Source organism: Notolabrus celidotus, chromosome 21 (genome assembly GCF_009762535.1).
Source record: "Notolabrus celidotus isolate fNotCel1 chromosome 21, fNotCel1.pri, whole genome shotgun sequence".
NCBI classification, from domain to species: domain Eukaryota; kingdom Metazoa; phylum Chordata; class Actinopteri; order Labriformes; family Labridae; genus Notolabrus; species Notolabrus celidotus.
The window spans coordinates 14,081,965-14,099,571 of NC_048292.1; the positions used below are offsets into that span (position 1 = coordinate 14,081,965).

The following is a 17,607-nucleotide window of genomic DNA, read 5'->3' on the forward strand; positions in this document are numbered from 1 at the left end:
GATTCCGTGACATGATGTATGTTTGTATAAATTGCAGTGATGGCATTAATGCACAGCGGCCGCATGTCTCCACATTCCTCCCTCCCGAGCCACTTCCACAAAATGAAGCTCATTATCTCGGCTTGGTTAGCGGAGGAAGAAAGGTCGACTCAATCCTGCTTCTGCTGTATGTCGGGGCGACTATAAAACCCATTCTGTTCCAAAGCATAAAAAATATATATTAGGACAGAATCGGCCTCGCCAGAAATATATATGCACATGAATCCATCCAATTAGTTTTGCTTCCTGAGAAGAATTAAAACTAAAATGAAGATTATTCTTTGCTGAAATGATCCGTTCTGTATTTGCATGCCAATTACTCGTATTGTGTCTGTAAGTGCATCTTAAAGGCCGGGAGTGATTACATTACTTTTGCTCCAATTGATTGCCATAATACTTAGATTATTGAAAATTAAAGCCTATAGAAGACCAAACCTTATTATAGACATTTAACTGTAATGAAGAGAATAATTTACACAAAAGTTAGCATCTTCAAAGTAGACATGAGTTCTATTCAAGCAGCAACTTAAACAGTGTTTAAAACGGAAGCTGAAAAACCTCAAGTTCCTCGAGTGTCCAATTGAGGCTCTAAAAGCCTGGGAATCCACATCAGATCCCACAGAACAAAGTCCAGTTTGAGGCACTAGCTTGGCGATGTGGCAAAATCTCTTGTGTAGAGACTGGACTTCAAATCAAGGGGCCCAGATTTGATTTCAGCCTGCAGCCCTTTGATTCCCACTCAAGCGGCAAACTCCGGTCTCAAACGATGAAGCCCATGCGGAAGTGATGTAAACTGCAATACATCGAAAATCCGCTTGAGGCTGGCTGCAGAAACACCGGAAACCACATAGATATGAATGGGAAAAAGACGATCTTTGCAGCATTAATGAACATGTTTACAGCCTGGTTCAAAAAACGGCTTGGCCCTACAACGCTAATCTCTCTAATGGCACACACTGTACGGGGGGTGAATTTTTTTCTAACGTGACGGTTCAGAAGATATTAAGATTACGAGTTTTGCCCAAATAAGGACATGACTGACGTGACTCCCGGTCGGGAACACACAGCCATTGGCTAAGAGACTCACACTACGTCACACTCTGCCTGGTTGAGTTCCGCATTACCAATATGGCTGCTGCCGTCGATTTGCTTCAAAACAGCTCTCAGGAACAGATGGGTGACGTCACGGATACTACGTCCATATTTTATACAGTCTATGTTCCCACTCTCTCTTTCTAGCTTCCTACTCAGTCCACGGTCATCTCTTAATACAAGCTCAAAAGCCACCAAAAAGTATTCTTTAAAATACAGAAAAGAAAAAGAAAGTTAAAAAAGTCTACAGCATGGTAAATCCACAATCAGCGGCAGCTTTCTATGCATATTTTTCTTGAGTCAGGACTTTTCAGACCTCTCAAACATACTGTGCAATTCTCATTGTCAACTGGCCATAGTTGTGTGTGGCAGCAGGCAGATGTCGGTCCAAAGATAGGCCACACCCACACCACAAACTATAGTCCTAATGACAGAATGAGCTGTTTTGAACTATGAGTTTTTCTTGTGATAATTCTGTTGATTTTTTTGTCAGACTCTCAAAATTGAAATAAATATTAAAAAAATGTACAGTTACATCTCAATTAATTAGAATATATTGAAGAAGTAATTCTTTTCACAATTCAATTAAAGAGGGAAAACATGAATTTATTATTATTATTTTTTTATTTGTGACATTTTTAATGACATATTTCGAGCCTACTTTTTGGCTTAAAGCTTGTGAAACTCGGAAATCCAATTCCTCAAATACTTAGAATATTTTCTAAGATCTGTCAAAAAAAAAGAAGAAAAAAAGGATTCAAATACAGAAATATCCAACTTCTGAAAAGCATGTTAATGTTTTATATTTAACTTTGTATTTATTTATTAATAATGTATTTATTTATTATTATTCTCATTATTATTCTTATTATTCTTATTAATCTTATCATTATTATTATTATTCATTTATTATAAATTTTTCAATGTTAATTGAATACTGAACACTGAATACTTGGTGTTTGCTCCTTCACCACAAATTGGCTTTGAGGTGATCAGCCTGTAGCACTGCTGATGTACAACTGAAGCCTAGGGCAACCACGGCCTTCAGCTGGTCTGTATACTTGGGTTGGGTCAGTTAAGTTGGCTGGCCAATCAAGCACAGTAGTATCATGGTCAGCTAACTACTGTATGTAGTAGTAGTTTTGGCGCTGTGGGCAGGTACAAAATCCTGCTTACTTTCATCTGACAAGAGCACTTTGGACCACTGAGCAACAGTCCAGTGCCGTTTCTCCTTAGCCCAGCTCAGGAGTGGCTTCATATCGGGATTGCAACAGTTTAGCCTCTTTCCTGTTGGCCTATGTTCGTGGTTGCTCTTGATTTACAGTCCACTCCTTATGAAGTTCTTCTGAGTTCTTGAATGAACTGTTCTTGACACTCCTTTCATGGCTGCAGTCTTTTCCTACCACCCTTATTCCTCCCAGTCAACTTATACAGCACTTTGCTAACAGCTAGCCTTTCTAGCAATGACCTTCTGTACTTACCCTCCATGAGGACAGTGTTGATGGTCGTCTTCTTTACAACTGTAAAGTCAGCAGTCTTCCTCATGATTGTGGGTGAATGTTCTAAAGTAATCTAAGAGATACATAGTTTTTAAAAATTATTTGAAAATAAAGTATTCTGGGATTTGTATATATATATTTTTAGCTTGAAACATTTAACATTTTAGTTTACTGGTAATAAGTCAAGAATATAACTTTTTTTTTTTTAAATCTGACAAATATTGAACTTCCTACTGATATTCTATTTTAATGAGATGCACTTGTATAATTAAATAAATATATAAAAGCTAAACAATTTTAGCCACATTATGAGTTTTAAAGCTACAGTTTGACACTTTGGGAAAATGCGCACAATCACTTTCTTGCTGAGAGAGATAAGATCAACACCTCCCTTAAATCTACCTGTTAAATATGACACTTTACACATAGGGCTAGCTTAGCTTAGCATGAACACTGGAGGCAGTGGGAAAGTAATAGTTCCAAAGTTACATAGTCATGTTTTAATTCCTTTACTTTAATAAAACCAACATAATCTCCGTTATTAAACCCATTATTTTTCCTTTTAGTGTTTAACTGAATTTATCACACAATCATTATCGACTTTATCTAAACTTCAGGGTAAGAAATGCAAAGTGGGGAGAGGAGTTTTAAGTGCAAAGGAAGAGAAACAGTAGGTGATAAGGAAAGAAGGGAAATTTAATCAGGCGCATGGCTCACCCTGAATCACAGATTAAAACGTTACCCACCTCTCTCTGTGCCTGAGCTCCACGGAGGGGAACAGGAAGGAAAGCGGCATTATTAAATGAAATGGTTGAAAGCATTTGTCTTTTTAGGAGTGTGGTTGCAGAATTTGGAAACAACATAAATTGGTTCTTTAGCCTGTTCATTCAGTTGTGCTTTCTTTTTGTCACTGCTAACTCTGCTTTTCAGATTCGTCTCCAAAGCCCCTCCACACTTTTAAGAATCTAATATCTAACCCACCAAACACAATGATTGATGTGATGTTCGGTGGAATGACAGTGCGAGAGACACAGCAGTGCCCTGTGTGTGTGCGTGTGTGTGTGTGTAGTGTGATGTCAGTAGTCATCAGCGTATGTCTTGTTTGTCTCTGAAATCAGATAAGATGGATATCCTGCAGTGTGACCCAGATGTTTATCTCTGTGTCAGGCGTGACTTATGTATTGTGATGCAGGGTTAAAATTGGCCGTGCTAATTGACTCCCTGGCTTGGTTTAAATGCTGCAGGGAGGGGACTACAGTTCAGTACAGTACACTACTGTGTGTGTGTGTGTGTGTGTGCGTGTGTGTGTGTGTGTGTGTGTGTGTTTTTCAGGACAGTGCAGTCCCAGAAAGCTGCAGGTCATTTGAGGAGACCATGTCCATTTGCATTTGACTGCAGATATGAAGCCACATCTCCCCCTCATTATATTCGGCTTCTTTTTTAGGATTATACCACTAATATTTAACCTATTGTAACCCTTTCTTTGGATTATAATCCTATTACTTTTTCTTTGTGCATTAAGGGTTTTTTGGGAGGTCTTTTAAGAGAGCCTGTGCTGAGTTAGGGATTGTTGCAGAAAAAGCCCTTTGAGACATTGCATTGTATGAGCAACACAATTAAACTTGACATTACATTCTGGTACAGTTTTTTCCTGTGGATTATGGTAGGAAAACAGTCCTAACTCCTTTTATTATAACTCTGACAGAACCAAGCAGACCAGCCAACTGGCTCTGCAATTGCAAATTTTTTCTTTCCTCCTTTTTTCTTTTTTTTTAACATCCTTTGTCAGTTTTCTGTTTATACTCTCTGTTGGAGACCCAGCCTCCCACATGGAAGACCTGTCCTGGTCCACTTAAGCCAAAACTTTTAGATAATCTTTGCCATTAGTGTTTCCTTCTCCTCCTTTCCTTCCTTTTCCACTTTGCTATTCAGGAAAGTCCAATTGTTATTGATTAAACTGAATATGAGGCACATGTTTGGCCTACTGGTTTTTGCAACCCATGTACAGAGGGTGTAGTCCTCAGAGAGTTCAACTAGAGTTCATTCCAACTCGTGGCCCTTTGCCACTTGTCATTTCCCACTCTCCCTTCAAGTTTTTTTACACTCTCCCCTGTCGTCTCCACTCAGTAAAGGCATAGAAAGCCAGAAATAAACGTAAAAAGAAAATGAACAAATACCAGGTGTGGTGATCGCAGGGTATCACACAATACAAGTTACGTTATGTTACGTTCAACGATACACTATGGTATGTTACGTTAGGTTATACTACTTTACAATAAGCTACTTTACACTACGCTACTTTACACTACGCTATTTTACACTACCCTACTTTACACTACGCTCCTTTACACTACGCTACTTTACACTATGCTACTTAACACCACACTACTTTACACTACACTACTTTACACTACACTACTTTACACTATGCTACTTAACACCACACTACTTTACACTACGCTCCTTTACACTACGCTACTTTACACTACGCTACTTAACACCACACTACTTTACACTACACTATGTTACACTACACTACTTTACACTACACTACTTTACACTACACTATTTTACACTACACTACTTTACACTACACTACTTTACACTACGCTACTTAACACTATGCTACTTTACACTACGCTATTTTACACTACACTACTTTGCACTACGCTATTTTACACTACCCTAATTTACACTACGCTCCTTTACACTACGCTACTTTACACTACTCTATTTTAAACTACTCTATTTTACACTACGCTACTTTACACTACGCTACTTTACACTACCCTACTTTACACTACGCTACTTTACACTACTCTATTTTACACTACACTATTTTACACTACGCTACTTTACACTACGCTCCTTTACACTACGTTACTTTACACTATGCTATTTTACACAAGACTATTTTACACTACGCTACTTTACACTACGCTACTTTACACTACACTACTTTACACTACGCTACTTAACACCACACTACTTTACACTACTTGACATTATGCTACTTTACACTACACTACTTTACACTACACTACTTTATGCTACTTTACACTACGCTACTTTACACTACACTACTTTAAACTACGCTACTTAACACCACACTACTTTACACTACTTGACATTATGCTACTTTACACTACTTTACACTACACTACTTTATGCTACTTTACACTACGCTACTTTACACTACGCTACTTTACACTATGCTACTATACACAACGCTACTTTACACTACACTTCTTTACGCTATGCTACATTATGTTATGCTACGTCACATTACGCTTATGTTACCATACCACACCACACCATACCATATCATACCATATCATTTTTTAACTGCCGTAAATATTAGGATTGCTCTATTATCATTCATTTGTTGTTACTATAAACAGTATACATACTTTTACTGTTATTATTGGCACTGTAACCAGCTGTTGATGTAATATAACAGTCTTGACCTGCTTTCCAGTGTCTGGAGATAAAGCTCAGGAATATATTTGGTATTTATATACATACCTCATATTATATATCGTACCATATGATATGGTACGATACAGTCCATCACATTAAATTTACATTACAACCAATCCAATGCAGTACGAGAGGATCAGATACAATATGAAACCATACAATACCTGATACAATACATTTCCCACAATAACAATAATACCAAAGTGATGCTGTAATAATATATCAGCTAAGACAGTATCTGATGGAACAGAATGATGTGTTATGCACTACTGGAGGAAACAAAATGATGATATAGTGAGTCAGATTACTGATATTTGATGCCAGGGATTAGTGATACTATTGCAAGAGTCGGGATGACAATATATTGCCATGTTATTTGTCCCACGTCAGTTGAACATAGCATGAAATACATTCAACCATAATCTGATTCAGAGTCAGCCGTCAAAATGTATTTTCTATCTTTGTTGGATTTCCAAGAACCATTCTAAAGCAGTTGTTTATAAAAGCAGCTTCTTACTGTAAGGTTTGCATATTCTCGCCTATTTACTCTGTATACAAATCTTTTTTATTGCTCCATGGCATTTCAAACCCATTTTATCACAGTTTATATATTGTACCAAATATTATAGCTAGAGGGAAAAGATGCAAATAGTTTGCTCCAAAAGGGAGATTTTCGTATCTAATTGCTTTTAAAGCTCCCTGCTGTACACTGAAGACCTTTATTTTTTACAGATGGTTGACTCAACACTTCTACATAACTCTGAAGGTGCTGACTGTCCTCTGGCCTTATTTTGCCTTTCCCGGGTCATTTTCTGTTCCCTGCCTGCGTGAATAAGCTGATGTCTCTTGTTCTCGGTCTCATAAGTGGGACAGAAATGTGCAGAGGTTTCATGAGGGGACACAAAGTGCTGCATAAAAGCTAGTGTGTTCTGTTTCCGAGTTATTAAACCATTCTAGGAGGCTATAGTTTGCCAGTCAGGTTTTCTAAAACCATGCCAGTCACACTTTTGGCAGGTCGTGTTCATCCTTTGGTTGTCTTGTAGTGAATCATACAACTCTTGGCTATTTACTAGGACTGGCAGTCACTTCATCTGGATAGCCAACAAGAACCCAAAAATGAAAATGAATAAAAACTGAAAATTATCCTGGACAGTCTACCTTTCTGTGTCAAGTATAAAGGAAGTCTTTCATTTGGATTTTCTGCCTGTTTATTAGGCAGTTGTTAGTTATCGATTTAAAGAAACCTGGATAAAACCTCCACTATGTATTTTTCAATTAGGAAATAATAAGAGAACAAACTGTTGTGACTGTCGAGAACAATAAAATATTAAATTGACTTTGGCGATTGTTGCCACAATCTTTGTATAGTCAAGAGGGATCACTGTTCAATGTTTAATGCCAATCACAGTACAGTGGCACTCACAGTGCCCCCGACAGGATTGTCTGTATTGATATTGATTTGGAAAAAAATGTATTGTATTGAATTGAGTAATCAATTTTTTTTCTGAAGTTATATTTTTGGGCATTTTCGCCTTTATTGGATAGGAAAGCTGGAGAGAGACAGGAAATGTGGGGAGTAGAGAGTGGGGGAAGACATACAGTAAATGGTCGTCCGGCCGGGAGTCGAACCAGCGACCTCTGTGACTAGGACTGTAGCCCCTATACGTAGGGCGCTTAGACCGCTAGGCCACCAGCGCCCCATTAATCCATTTTTTTTCAAACTCAGTGCTAGAAATATTGCAACAAGCTGGCATGAAAGAGTTTGGCTAAAGTCAGGGTCGTTCGGGTTCACACAAGAATTTCACCACAAAAATTTGGGGACTTTTTTAGGTGCATGTGTAAATAGTCTACATTTATTCTACACTTTTAACAGGCATGACTTTGTGCATTCCTTGACTCAAAATGAATAAACATACAGTGTGTTGATCCCTGAGTGGCAGTGGGTCTCAACCAAGTGGCAACCTCCGGTCTCAAAATATGAAGCCCATGCGGAAATGTTATAAACTGCAATTCATCGAGAATCTGCTTGAGGCTGGCTGCAGAAACACCGGAAACCCCTTAGACCCCAATTAAAACAAGATGATACTTGCAGCATTAATAAACATGTTTACAGCCTGGTTCAAAAAAACGCTTGGGTCTACGTAGCTAATCTCTCTATCTGCACACACTGTACGGGGGGTGAATCTTTTTTTCTAACGCAATGGTTCAGAAGATATTAAGATTACAAGTTTTTGCCCAAATAAGGACATGACTGACTTGACTCCCAGTCGGGAACACATAGCTGTTGGCTAAGAGGCTCAAACTCCGCCCCTTTATGTCACACTCTGCCTGGTTGAGTTCTGCATTTCCAATATGGCTGCCGCCGTTGATTGGCTTCAAAACAGCGCTCAGGAACAGATGGGTGACGTCACGGATACTACGTCCATTATTTATACAGTCTATGGTCTCAGCTGAAACAGTGCTGTGTCCCGTAGTTTAATGTTTCTTGCACCTTCAAAGTTGCACTCCTAATTTTGTTGTATGCAGAGCTTACAGTGACAATAAGGGCATCCTGATTCTGATTAGTCTTTTATGAAGGGCTTCACATGCAATATCCATACAGTGTGAGAAGACGTCACACAAAACTGTCTATCAGATCAACACACACCACATTTACCTTCAAATCCTGTTACCCATACACTGCACATTTCAAGTACACACCTCCTTTTATTAAAGTTTTTTTTTTTAAACAGCCTGGAAATGTAGAAATGTTGCAGTCTCACAGCTTCTTTATATACCCACTCATTCCTCTTGCACCCACCTCTGCCCTGAAGCTTATCCATTCCTACCTGAACTCAGCAAGAAAGCCTCTGAAAATCTGCTAAAGTCGACGTCAAAAGGGTCCCAAAGACGCAAATTCCAACAAAGCAGTTTTTACTGAAGCACTTTATGCGCTCAGGATCGAGCCCTTGATGACCAATTATCCATTAAGTGCTGATGATAGTGTTGTCGGTTAATCTGTGTTGTGCCACCGCCGTATTTTTGTCAAATAGTGTGGCTTAAGGTTTTTGACCTTGAGACTGTTAAGAGGGATGAGAGGATGCTTGATGTGGTATCAGATGTTCGGGGCACCTGAGGCCCTGTAAATTGTCTGTAGGGTTGTAGAACTGACTCGTTGTGATATTTATATTAATTCCCAGTGCATCTCTGTTTTTTTGCTGAACAGATTCACCTCTATTTGTGGTCTTTTTGAACCATAAAAGGCTTATGTTGCTAAAACCACTCTGGACATCTTGCTGTTCTTTTGATTCGCTGCTGTGCTAATTTTTAACACCTGCAATTCTCTTTGGTCCAGGTATTGAGTGTCCACGCAGTTCCAGGAATACGCCCGGAGGCATGCAGGTGGCTGAGCCGTTCAGTGACGAGGCCATGCTGTTCACCAAAGAGCTGGTGCTGCAGAGAGAGGTAGGCAGTACAGCAGGACTTTTTCTGTCCCTGGTTTTATCATCTCTTAGTGTTTCAGTGTCCATTTTTCTGTGTTGCTAACACTTGGTGTTGCTGCTTTTTTGGCACCTTACATTGCTGCATTTAATTTTCACACTCACAGTCCAAGTTGAGTATGCTGTGAGCACGAGATCGTTTGGTTCGGGCTTGTGAGAAAAAGTACTTTTAATAACAGTTGCTGAAAAGTTAGAGAGCTCCTTTTGGCATGAAAATACATCTCTAGTATGCATTCTGGCTTTGTTTTGTGTTACTGCACCATTGGGAACATCTGAGTCTGTTTATTTGAGGACACAAATATCAAAACTTACATAATATTTACACTTGGTACTATGATTACATAAGACTCATTAATTTAAAGCTCCTGTGAGGAACTTTCAGTTTGTTGATTTTAGCGCCCCCTATGAACTAGGTTGTCAGAATTACATTGATTCTTTCTATACCACATGCTTTGAAACAATACAGTCTGTTGGCTGAATATACACGGCTGCTCAGAGATCACGTTACTTCAACCCTCTGAATCTGATCCTGACGGAGAGGCGCCTGTAGCAGGACCTTTCTGAATGATTGGTCACAGATTTAGTGTTTCTTGTTGTTTTATTTATCAGTATGTCGACGTGTGTCTTGGTACACAGCTACATGTAGCTATGTGGCTATGCTAACTAGCGCTAGCACTTATCCATGATAAATAAAAATCATCCACTAGATCTTCAAATCTGCAGACGTGTGGAGTAAAACCGACCTCTGCCAGAAAGGCAGCAGGACCTTTCTGAAGGATTGGTCACAGATTCTGTGTTTCTTGTTGTTTTATTTATCAGTATGTAGACGTGTGTCTTGGTACACAGCTACAGCTACGACATGTAGCTATGTAGCTATGCTAACTAGTGCTAGCACTTATCCATGATAAATAAAAATCATCCACTAGATCTTCAAATCTGCAGACGTGGGGAGTAAAACCGACCTTTGTGTTTATTAAGACAGCCTACAACTAGCATGCCTCCCTCCTAAGCTCCTTGTTAGCACACATTTGTGCAGGTAATGAAAAACGGGAGAGGGATTCAGTATTATTTTATACAGTCTATGGGCTGAACAAGCTCCGAGCTCTGACTCCGTGACAGACCAGATATTGTTGTTACGTAACAAAAACACGGAAGTCTGAAACGGCTCGTTTCACACACATTTACAGAAAGGTGGAGAAATCAGAACAGGGGCAGAATGGATTTTTTTCATTCTCGGGGGGTTTGTAGACATGCCAGGGACACATATTTCAGGTAGAGAACCATTAAAAAGTCAATTTTGCATGATATGTCACCTTTTAAAATCAATCCTAAAATCAAAATGGTAGTGTTTTGACATTGTTTACTTTTTCCCAGTATCATACTTGAGACTCCAAATTCTGGTGTTGCATCAACTCTGCGAAAGTCATATTTTCTTTTAACAAACATCACATCCTGTTCTCTTTTAACAGCCAAGCGTGTCATTTATTGTGAATCTTTAATGTGGAAAATGTAAACAAAGGCTATTTTGGCAGCAAGCTGTAATTCAATTCGTCTGACACTTACCCTGCGGCAGTGGTTACAAGCTTTAAAAATTGCTCTATAGGAGTTATCAATCTTGTCACTGATGGTCTTGTTTGCTGTTTGAGGTCACATGGAGATATCAATGTTAAAGCTAGGGTTGGTAGTCTCGGTAAACCAGCATGAATTTGAATGTAGCTTTTCCTCATGACTCCGTCTAACCCCTCCCCTCCTCCCTCGGAGCTCCTCCAAAACTACGCCCCCCCGCTCACATGCACGAGCGCCGCTGATTCTCAACCATATGATCGTGACTGATTCAACACTGGTCCTCACCAAAACATTATCATAGTGAAAGTTAAAAACCCAAACAAACATGGCTGCTGTTAGTACTCACATCTATCATTCTAGCATTATCCAGTTGTACCGGTGACACGATATCAGGAGAAAAGTTATAACACATATAATACTGTAACAGCTCTACTGTTTGTTAAACATGTTCAGTGTAGATGTTCTTAATTCCTACAGTGTTAACAGTCAGTGAAGGCATCAGGAGAGGTGTAGAGTGTGCGAGTGGGAGAGAGGAGAGACAAGAGGAGAAGTTCTTCATTCATTCAAACATTGATTGTTGTTTTGTTGGTTGGCGTGATCACGGCCGACAGTGACCGGTTATTAAAGCTCAATGTGTTCACGAATCGGCTCGTCATCACTACAGCGTCCGGACAGACGCTACAATAAATATATATTTTCTGTAGGACTTACTGAACGTCATTAATTATTCTGCTTGTTGGTGAGAGCTTTTTAGACTCTGATCCGGACTACAGTCCTGAGCAAAGCACCTCATCAGGTCAGAGGGGACAGGCCCGAGGACGAGCGAGAGGGGCAGTAAATAGAGTCAGGGGAAGCAGAGGCAGGAGACGGGGACTCGGAGGAGTGAACGCCGGGGAAATGTACGCGCAGGAGGAGGGCAGAACGGCTGGACGGGATTTGATTGGTTTAAAATTTGGGGAGCCAAAAAACGGTGATTGGTTAGTGTTTTCCCAGGTTTACTCCGGCTGTGGATAGCAGTTTTTTTTCACTCTTTTTTAGGAACACATCATGTAATGATTGCCATCAGGACATGAAGATCATTTTAACCAGTATGACAAAAAGTGTATCTAAATCTGATTACCAACCCCAGCTTTAATTTCAGTCTGTTTTACAACCACGTTTGAACTCCTAATAAAGCATAAGTTGTAGAAACATATTGTCATATGCCACCTGTTGCTCCCATCATCTTTGTTATGTCCTTAAATGGGCAAATTCTCTTAAGATAAGTAATTAAAGCATTCAAATGGCAGTGTTTTAACTCCAGAAAGGATTGAACTTGTTTCATCTTGATGCTTTTGAAAACATTATCCAGAGATTCACAAGAGGAATCTCCCTCAAAACACTAAAAACTCTCATCTTCCCTTGACATTTTCCAGTTTCACGTTCTTATCTCTCATTAAGCCAAATATTTGTCCGTTAAATGCCTAATATAGTTTGTAAAAAGATGCGGCCACTCGCTTTAATAAGCTGATTAAACTGTTTACTCCCACATGAGCTTAATTACGACATTTAAAGCGGCATATTTGTACCTTGAGTGTGGTAAAGTAGCAGCGAAATACAAATAAAAGTGTCCACAAACAGGTAGACTAACCCCAAAACACACACACACACCGTCCTCCCCTGTTTATTCCCAGTTTATGGAAAGCTCACCTGATAGTGGATCAGTGCTCCTGGGTTTTAGAAACCTCCCTCCACTCTGCGCCTGTTCATTCACATGCTAATAGGTTTTTATAAGGAGCCGGTGAACGGACCAAAGCCATGATGGAACCAGCTATAATCCCGCCACCACTTATCCAGGCCTCACGCTCTCTCCCTCTCCCTCTCCTCCTCCCTTCCCTTTTTGCTCTCTCTCTCTTTTACTCCCCCTCTCCATTCCTATCTGCGTGTTAGAGGGCTTTTTTTCCTGCGTAGGGTGGCTGACTCCTCTGTCCTCTGGTGTTTAATTGTCATGGAAATGTAGCCTTGGCCTGGCGTTGGAGGTGGACGAGAGTTGGTGTGTGTGTGTGTGCGTGTGTGTGGTGTGTGGTTATTATGTGTGGCTATTATGTGTGGCTATTATGTGTGGCGAGTCAGAAGCATATGTTAGAAGCATGCCTTTGCTGTGAAAATAATTGATGCACTCAAGCAGAGGTTTGATTGACAGGGATGCAAACCTCCTCCTTTGAGTCAGAGGAAGCATTTTCCATCAGGTACATGAATTTTTATTACACTAACAGATGCATACACATGTAAAAACACACAAATAACATTATTATACAGCTTTGACATGCCCCTTTTTTGTGTTTATGCACGGATTAATTCAGCCACCGGTTACCATGCATGTGTTCTCCATGCACACACACTATTGCACACATTTTCTTTCTTGCGGGTCATCGTAGGTGTCAGCAGGTTTTTTCACAGGTAGGTGGGAGTGAGCGGGCAGGACTGAGCTTTATAATGAGTCCTGAGCCCATTGCGGGGGCTGCTTGGCTGTCTGCATTGACCTGCTGTTACAGGCTAATACGAACACAAACACACACTGCAACTGAAACAACACACAACACAACACAATTAAGCATTCACGCGAGATCTGCCACTCGCCCCAAAGAATAAAGAAAGGATGCATCATTATTTAAAAGAAAGTTAGTAGTTGAAAGTGTCCTTTTGTGGGGAAAGTCAGTGCAAGTGTCATCCTTCTGGTTCGCCAGCTTTGTTAAGACGTCCGCCAAGCAAATTGGGACAGTTAGAGGAGGAGGAGGGAAAAGCAGCTCAGAAACAAACACGCAATCTTATCTGGAACGGAGTCAAAAGGGTCAAAAGATGGCGTAACGTTACACAACGCCTGACACTGAAGCAGGAATCGGGTTGCATGAGAGAAAGCTTGGAGTGAAGAGGTGAGAGCGAGTGAGAGGGCTCTAACGAGACACGAGTTAGCGGCGGAATAAAAGACATGATTAAGGACTGCTCGGTGCCCTTGAATCCACGCTTTTTTTCTCTCTTTTCTCCCCCCCCCTCCTCCTCCTGTACAGCAGTGTGACACAGGAACAGGTCATTAAGGTGTGACACACTCGAGCATAAAAAAAAAGTATCATTTGATTTCATTAGCATAAGATTCTGCTGTTGATGCCGGCTCTGAATGGCTTCTGATTGCAGGAAGACGTTCTGTAAAATAACCCCCGCGTGAATGACGTTTGATTTGGGTTTCGGAGTGTGTACCTATTTGCATTCAGAAAATATTTTTCTCAGTCATTTTGACTTTGTGCAGCTTTGTTGATCTGATGACAGGTTGAATCAACTCTGTATTCTCTTTTTTTCACCACAGACTTGCATACTTTTCCCGACCTGTAATTAGCTACTCTTTCTCCTTAGGAATAGAGTTTGGGTGCAGGCGTTAGCGCACTTTCCTGTGTTTTGCAATCATGTGGCTCTCATGGCCTTTTCTCTCTCTCCGTTCCTCTCCTCCACTCATTTGTACCTCCCTCTCTCCTCCCTCGCCCAGTATTAAATCCGCAACTGACATTTGCCTCCAGCTCCCTCCCCTAGCGTCTGCCATTTTTCCTCTATCCCCTCTTCCCTTGGTTTCTCTTTCTAAACCGACTCTCAAACATGTCTTTATTTCTCCTGATGCAGACTAGCATAATTAATGTAGCATCCAGCGAGGGCAGAGGTCCTGCTTTCTGTCTCCTCTATTTATAACCCTCCCCTCACACCCACTCGCCACCCCTCAGTCCTTCTGTCTCTCTCCCCCCTGATTCGCCGCAGCTTCCCTTCCTCCTTTCAAAAAATGACTTTTGTGTTTATCTCCTCTGTCTCGCTTTAGCCCCCTCCCTCCTTTCCTCTCTCTCTTTCTTTCTCCTTGCTCTCTGTGTGTTGTGTTAATCTCTGACAGACACTGCTCCTGTTCCCAGCATGCGACTGAAACAGCAGCACAAAAAAATGTCGTACGAAAACACATTGGTAAACACCACTCCCCAGACATTCCCCTTTTTTCTTTTTTGATGTCTTACCATTTAATTTCTCTCACCTCCCACCTTCCATTGACAGAAAAAAATCCACAGAGTCTCAGTCACAGAGCTGCTCTGTTGATTCTTCTTTATACTTTTGGGTAACAACTTCAAAAGCTGTAGCTAACCAGGAGGAGGGAGGACGAAGGAATTCAACTGCATTGACGTGTTTATCTGGAATGAGTCAGCCAGAGACCGAACATAATCAGTGGAGTGGTGTGAGTTAATAAAAGACACATATCATGAGTTAGTTTTTAAAGATTTCTCCAAAGCCTTATTACAATGTGTGTGTTTGAAGTCATTCCAAAGAAAGATGCCTATAATGACAAAGACGTGACGCAAAACAACGTGCGTCAAAGTTACAAGTTATTTCAAACCTTTGATTCAAACTTGCTGACGTTCTCAGGATTGGACAACCTGCTTTTCTTTTCTTTTCTTTTCTTTTCTTTTCTGAAGGTGCTTCTGATGCATTGATGGTTTATATAATTTCACTTCAAACCAGGAACCCATCGGCTTTTATTTGATTTTTTTTTTTCATTCATAAAGAGAATATTTTGAAAAAGTAATCTTTCTCATAATCAATTTAATTAAGTGAAAATGGAGTGTATTCAAGACTTATTACATCTAAACTAAAATTTTCAAGCATTTTTCTATTTTAATTGTATGGCCGACGGCTCAAAAGAACATTCTGCAAATTATTAGAATATTAAATATCAAGTCACTAGTTTCAAGTTATTAGGGGAAAAAAAGAACCTCTCATGATATTCAAACTTCTTGAGATGCACTAGTTTTCCTCAGGAAACAATTGCCGACTTCTCAGTAAGCAATTAACTCCCACCCAAGACGTTCTTTTCCATTCACTGCATCGTTTACAATGCAATTAGCAACTTCTGAAGCTTCCATGTGTTCACACCTAACTGAAAGTCCCTCTCAAGATATGTCCACAAAAAACTGGCACCATTTCTTGTTTGATTTCATCCCAAAGTGGATCATTCGTTATCTTTTTCTGGTGAGTCTCAGTTTCACTGTAAAGAGTGAGTTACAGAGGAAATGGACAACTTCCAGCCAAGACTTCCTTTTTGATGCACAGCATTTTTCACAACCTATTTTGAGAAGTTGTGAAGCTACCATTGGTTCAGATATCCTCTTCATCTTTTTTCTACTGAGTCTCAGTTTCATTGTAAAGAGTAAGTTACAGAGTAAATGAACAACGTCCAGCTAGGACTAACTTAACCAGGCGTGGACTTCTTCACAATCCGTTTAGGATCTTGTGAAGCAACCATATGTCCAGATAACCTCTTCATCTTTTTCTGGTGAGTCTCAGTTTCACTGTAAAGAGTACGTTACAGAGTAAATTAACAACTTCCAGCTAAGACTTCCTTTTCCATGCACAGCATTCTTCAGAATCAGAACCAGAATCAGCTTTATTAGCCAGGTATGCTTGAACACACAAGGAATTTGACCTAGGTAAACTGTGCTCTCTTTGTACAAGGCATAAGAATAAGACATACAAATAAAAAATAAATTAAAAAAATGTGATAACAATAACATGAGCTATAAATACAAAAGAACAACAAATAGGCATGACTAATATGTACAGGCTAAAAAATAAAATGATAAAAGTGCATTCTGATAATGATAATAGTGCATTCTGATAATGATAATAGTGCATTCTTCTAGTGGTGCAACGGACCACCGTTGATCCGTGATCCGTTTGGATGCTTCTCCACGGTTCGGCACGGTAGTCCACGGATCGGTTGATGAAAAAAGTTGCGCGTGTTCACGTGATGACCGCATGTTCAATCCACTCTCACTCGTCAAGCGCAGCGGTAGTCGTGGTAAGTGAAGGAGCAGAGGAACTTGAAAACCCCCCTACATCTTGTAAGTCACATGTATGGGAGCATTTTGGTTTCCCTGTGAAATACAGTGAATGCTGAATGTGCTTGAGCCACGTTGTGAAATTCCGTTGCGCACCCAGTAGACCAGAGGCCGTCAATACGCGGCCTGCGGACCGCATCCGGCCGCCTATTTGTGGTCCCCGAACTGTTATTCCTTCACTCTGTGTTTTGGTCGGGTCACCGCGTGTTTACTGGGACTTGTCTCCATGTCAACGATATGCAGACAGCCTGTTACTGGGTCACTTAGAGTCCAATGCTGCGAGTGCAATTTTTAACTTTCACTTTCGTTTATGGAGCAGTTCACATATTGGCACTTTGCCAGCTGTAGGACCCTAGAATCAAACGGTGTGTTCCAAGTTTGCAGCTCAAAGAAAAGTGGACGGTGAAAATCAGCGATTGAAAGAAGAATTGAGTGAAATTTTAGAAGTTCCTCTGCTCCTTCACTTGCCATGCCATGAAATGCAGTGAATGAGGCAGGACGGCCCACAGATAGGGTGCTTTGCACATGCAGTACATTTTGAGTTGAATGTTG

At 40.3% G+C, this 17,607-nt stretch overlaps 1 protein-coding gene across 1 annotated transcript in view; it reads left to right on the plus strand.

The window, feature by feature from the left end:
* Positions 1-17,607, plus strand: part of snd1 (staphylococcal nuclease and tudor domain containing 1) — a 289,368-nt gene that overhangs the window by 99,657 nt on the left and 172,104 nt on the right. The window contains exon 16 of the mRNA XM_034673168.1: positions 9,445-9,554. Within this exon, the coding sequence (XP_034529059.1) occupies positions 9,445-9,554 (110 nt within the window). The remainder of the gene's footprint in view (positions 1-9,444; positions 9,555-17,607) is intronic.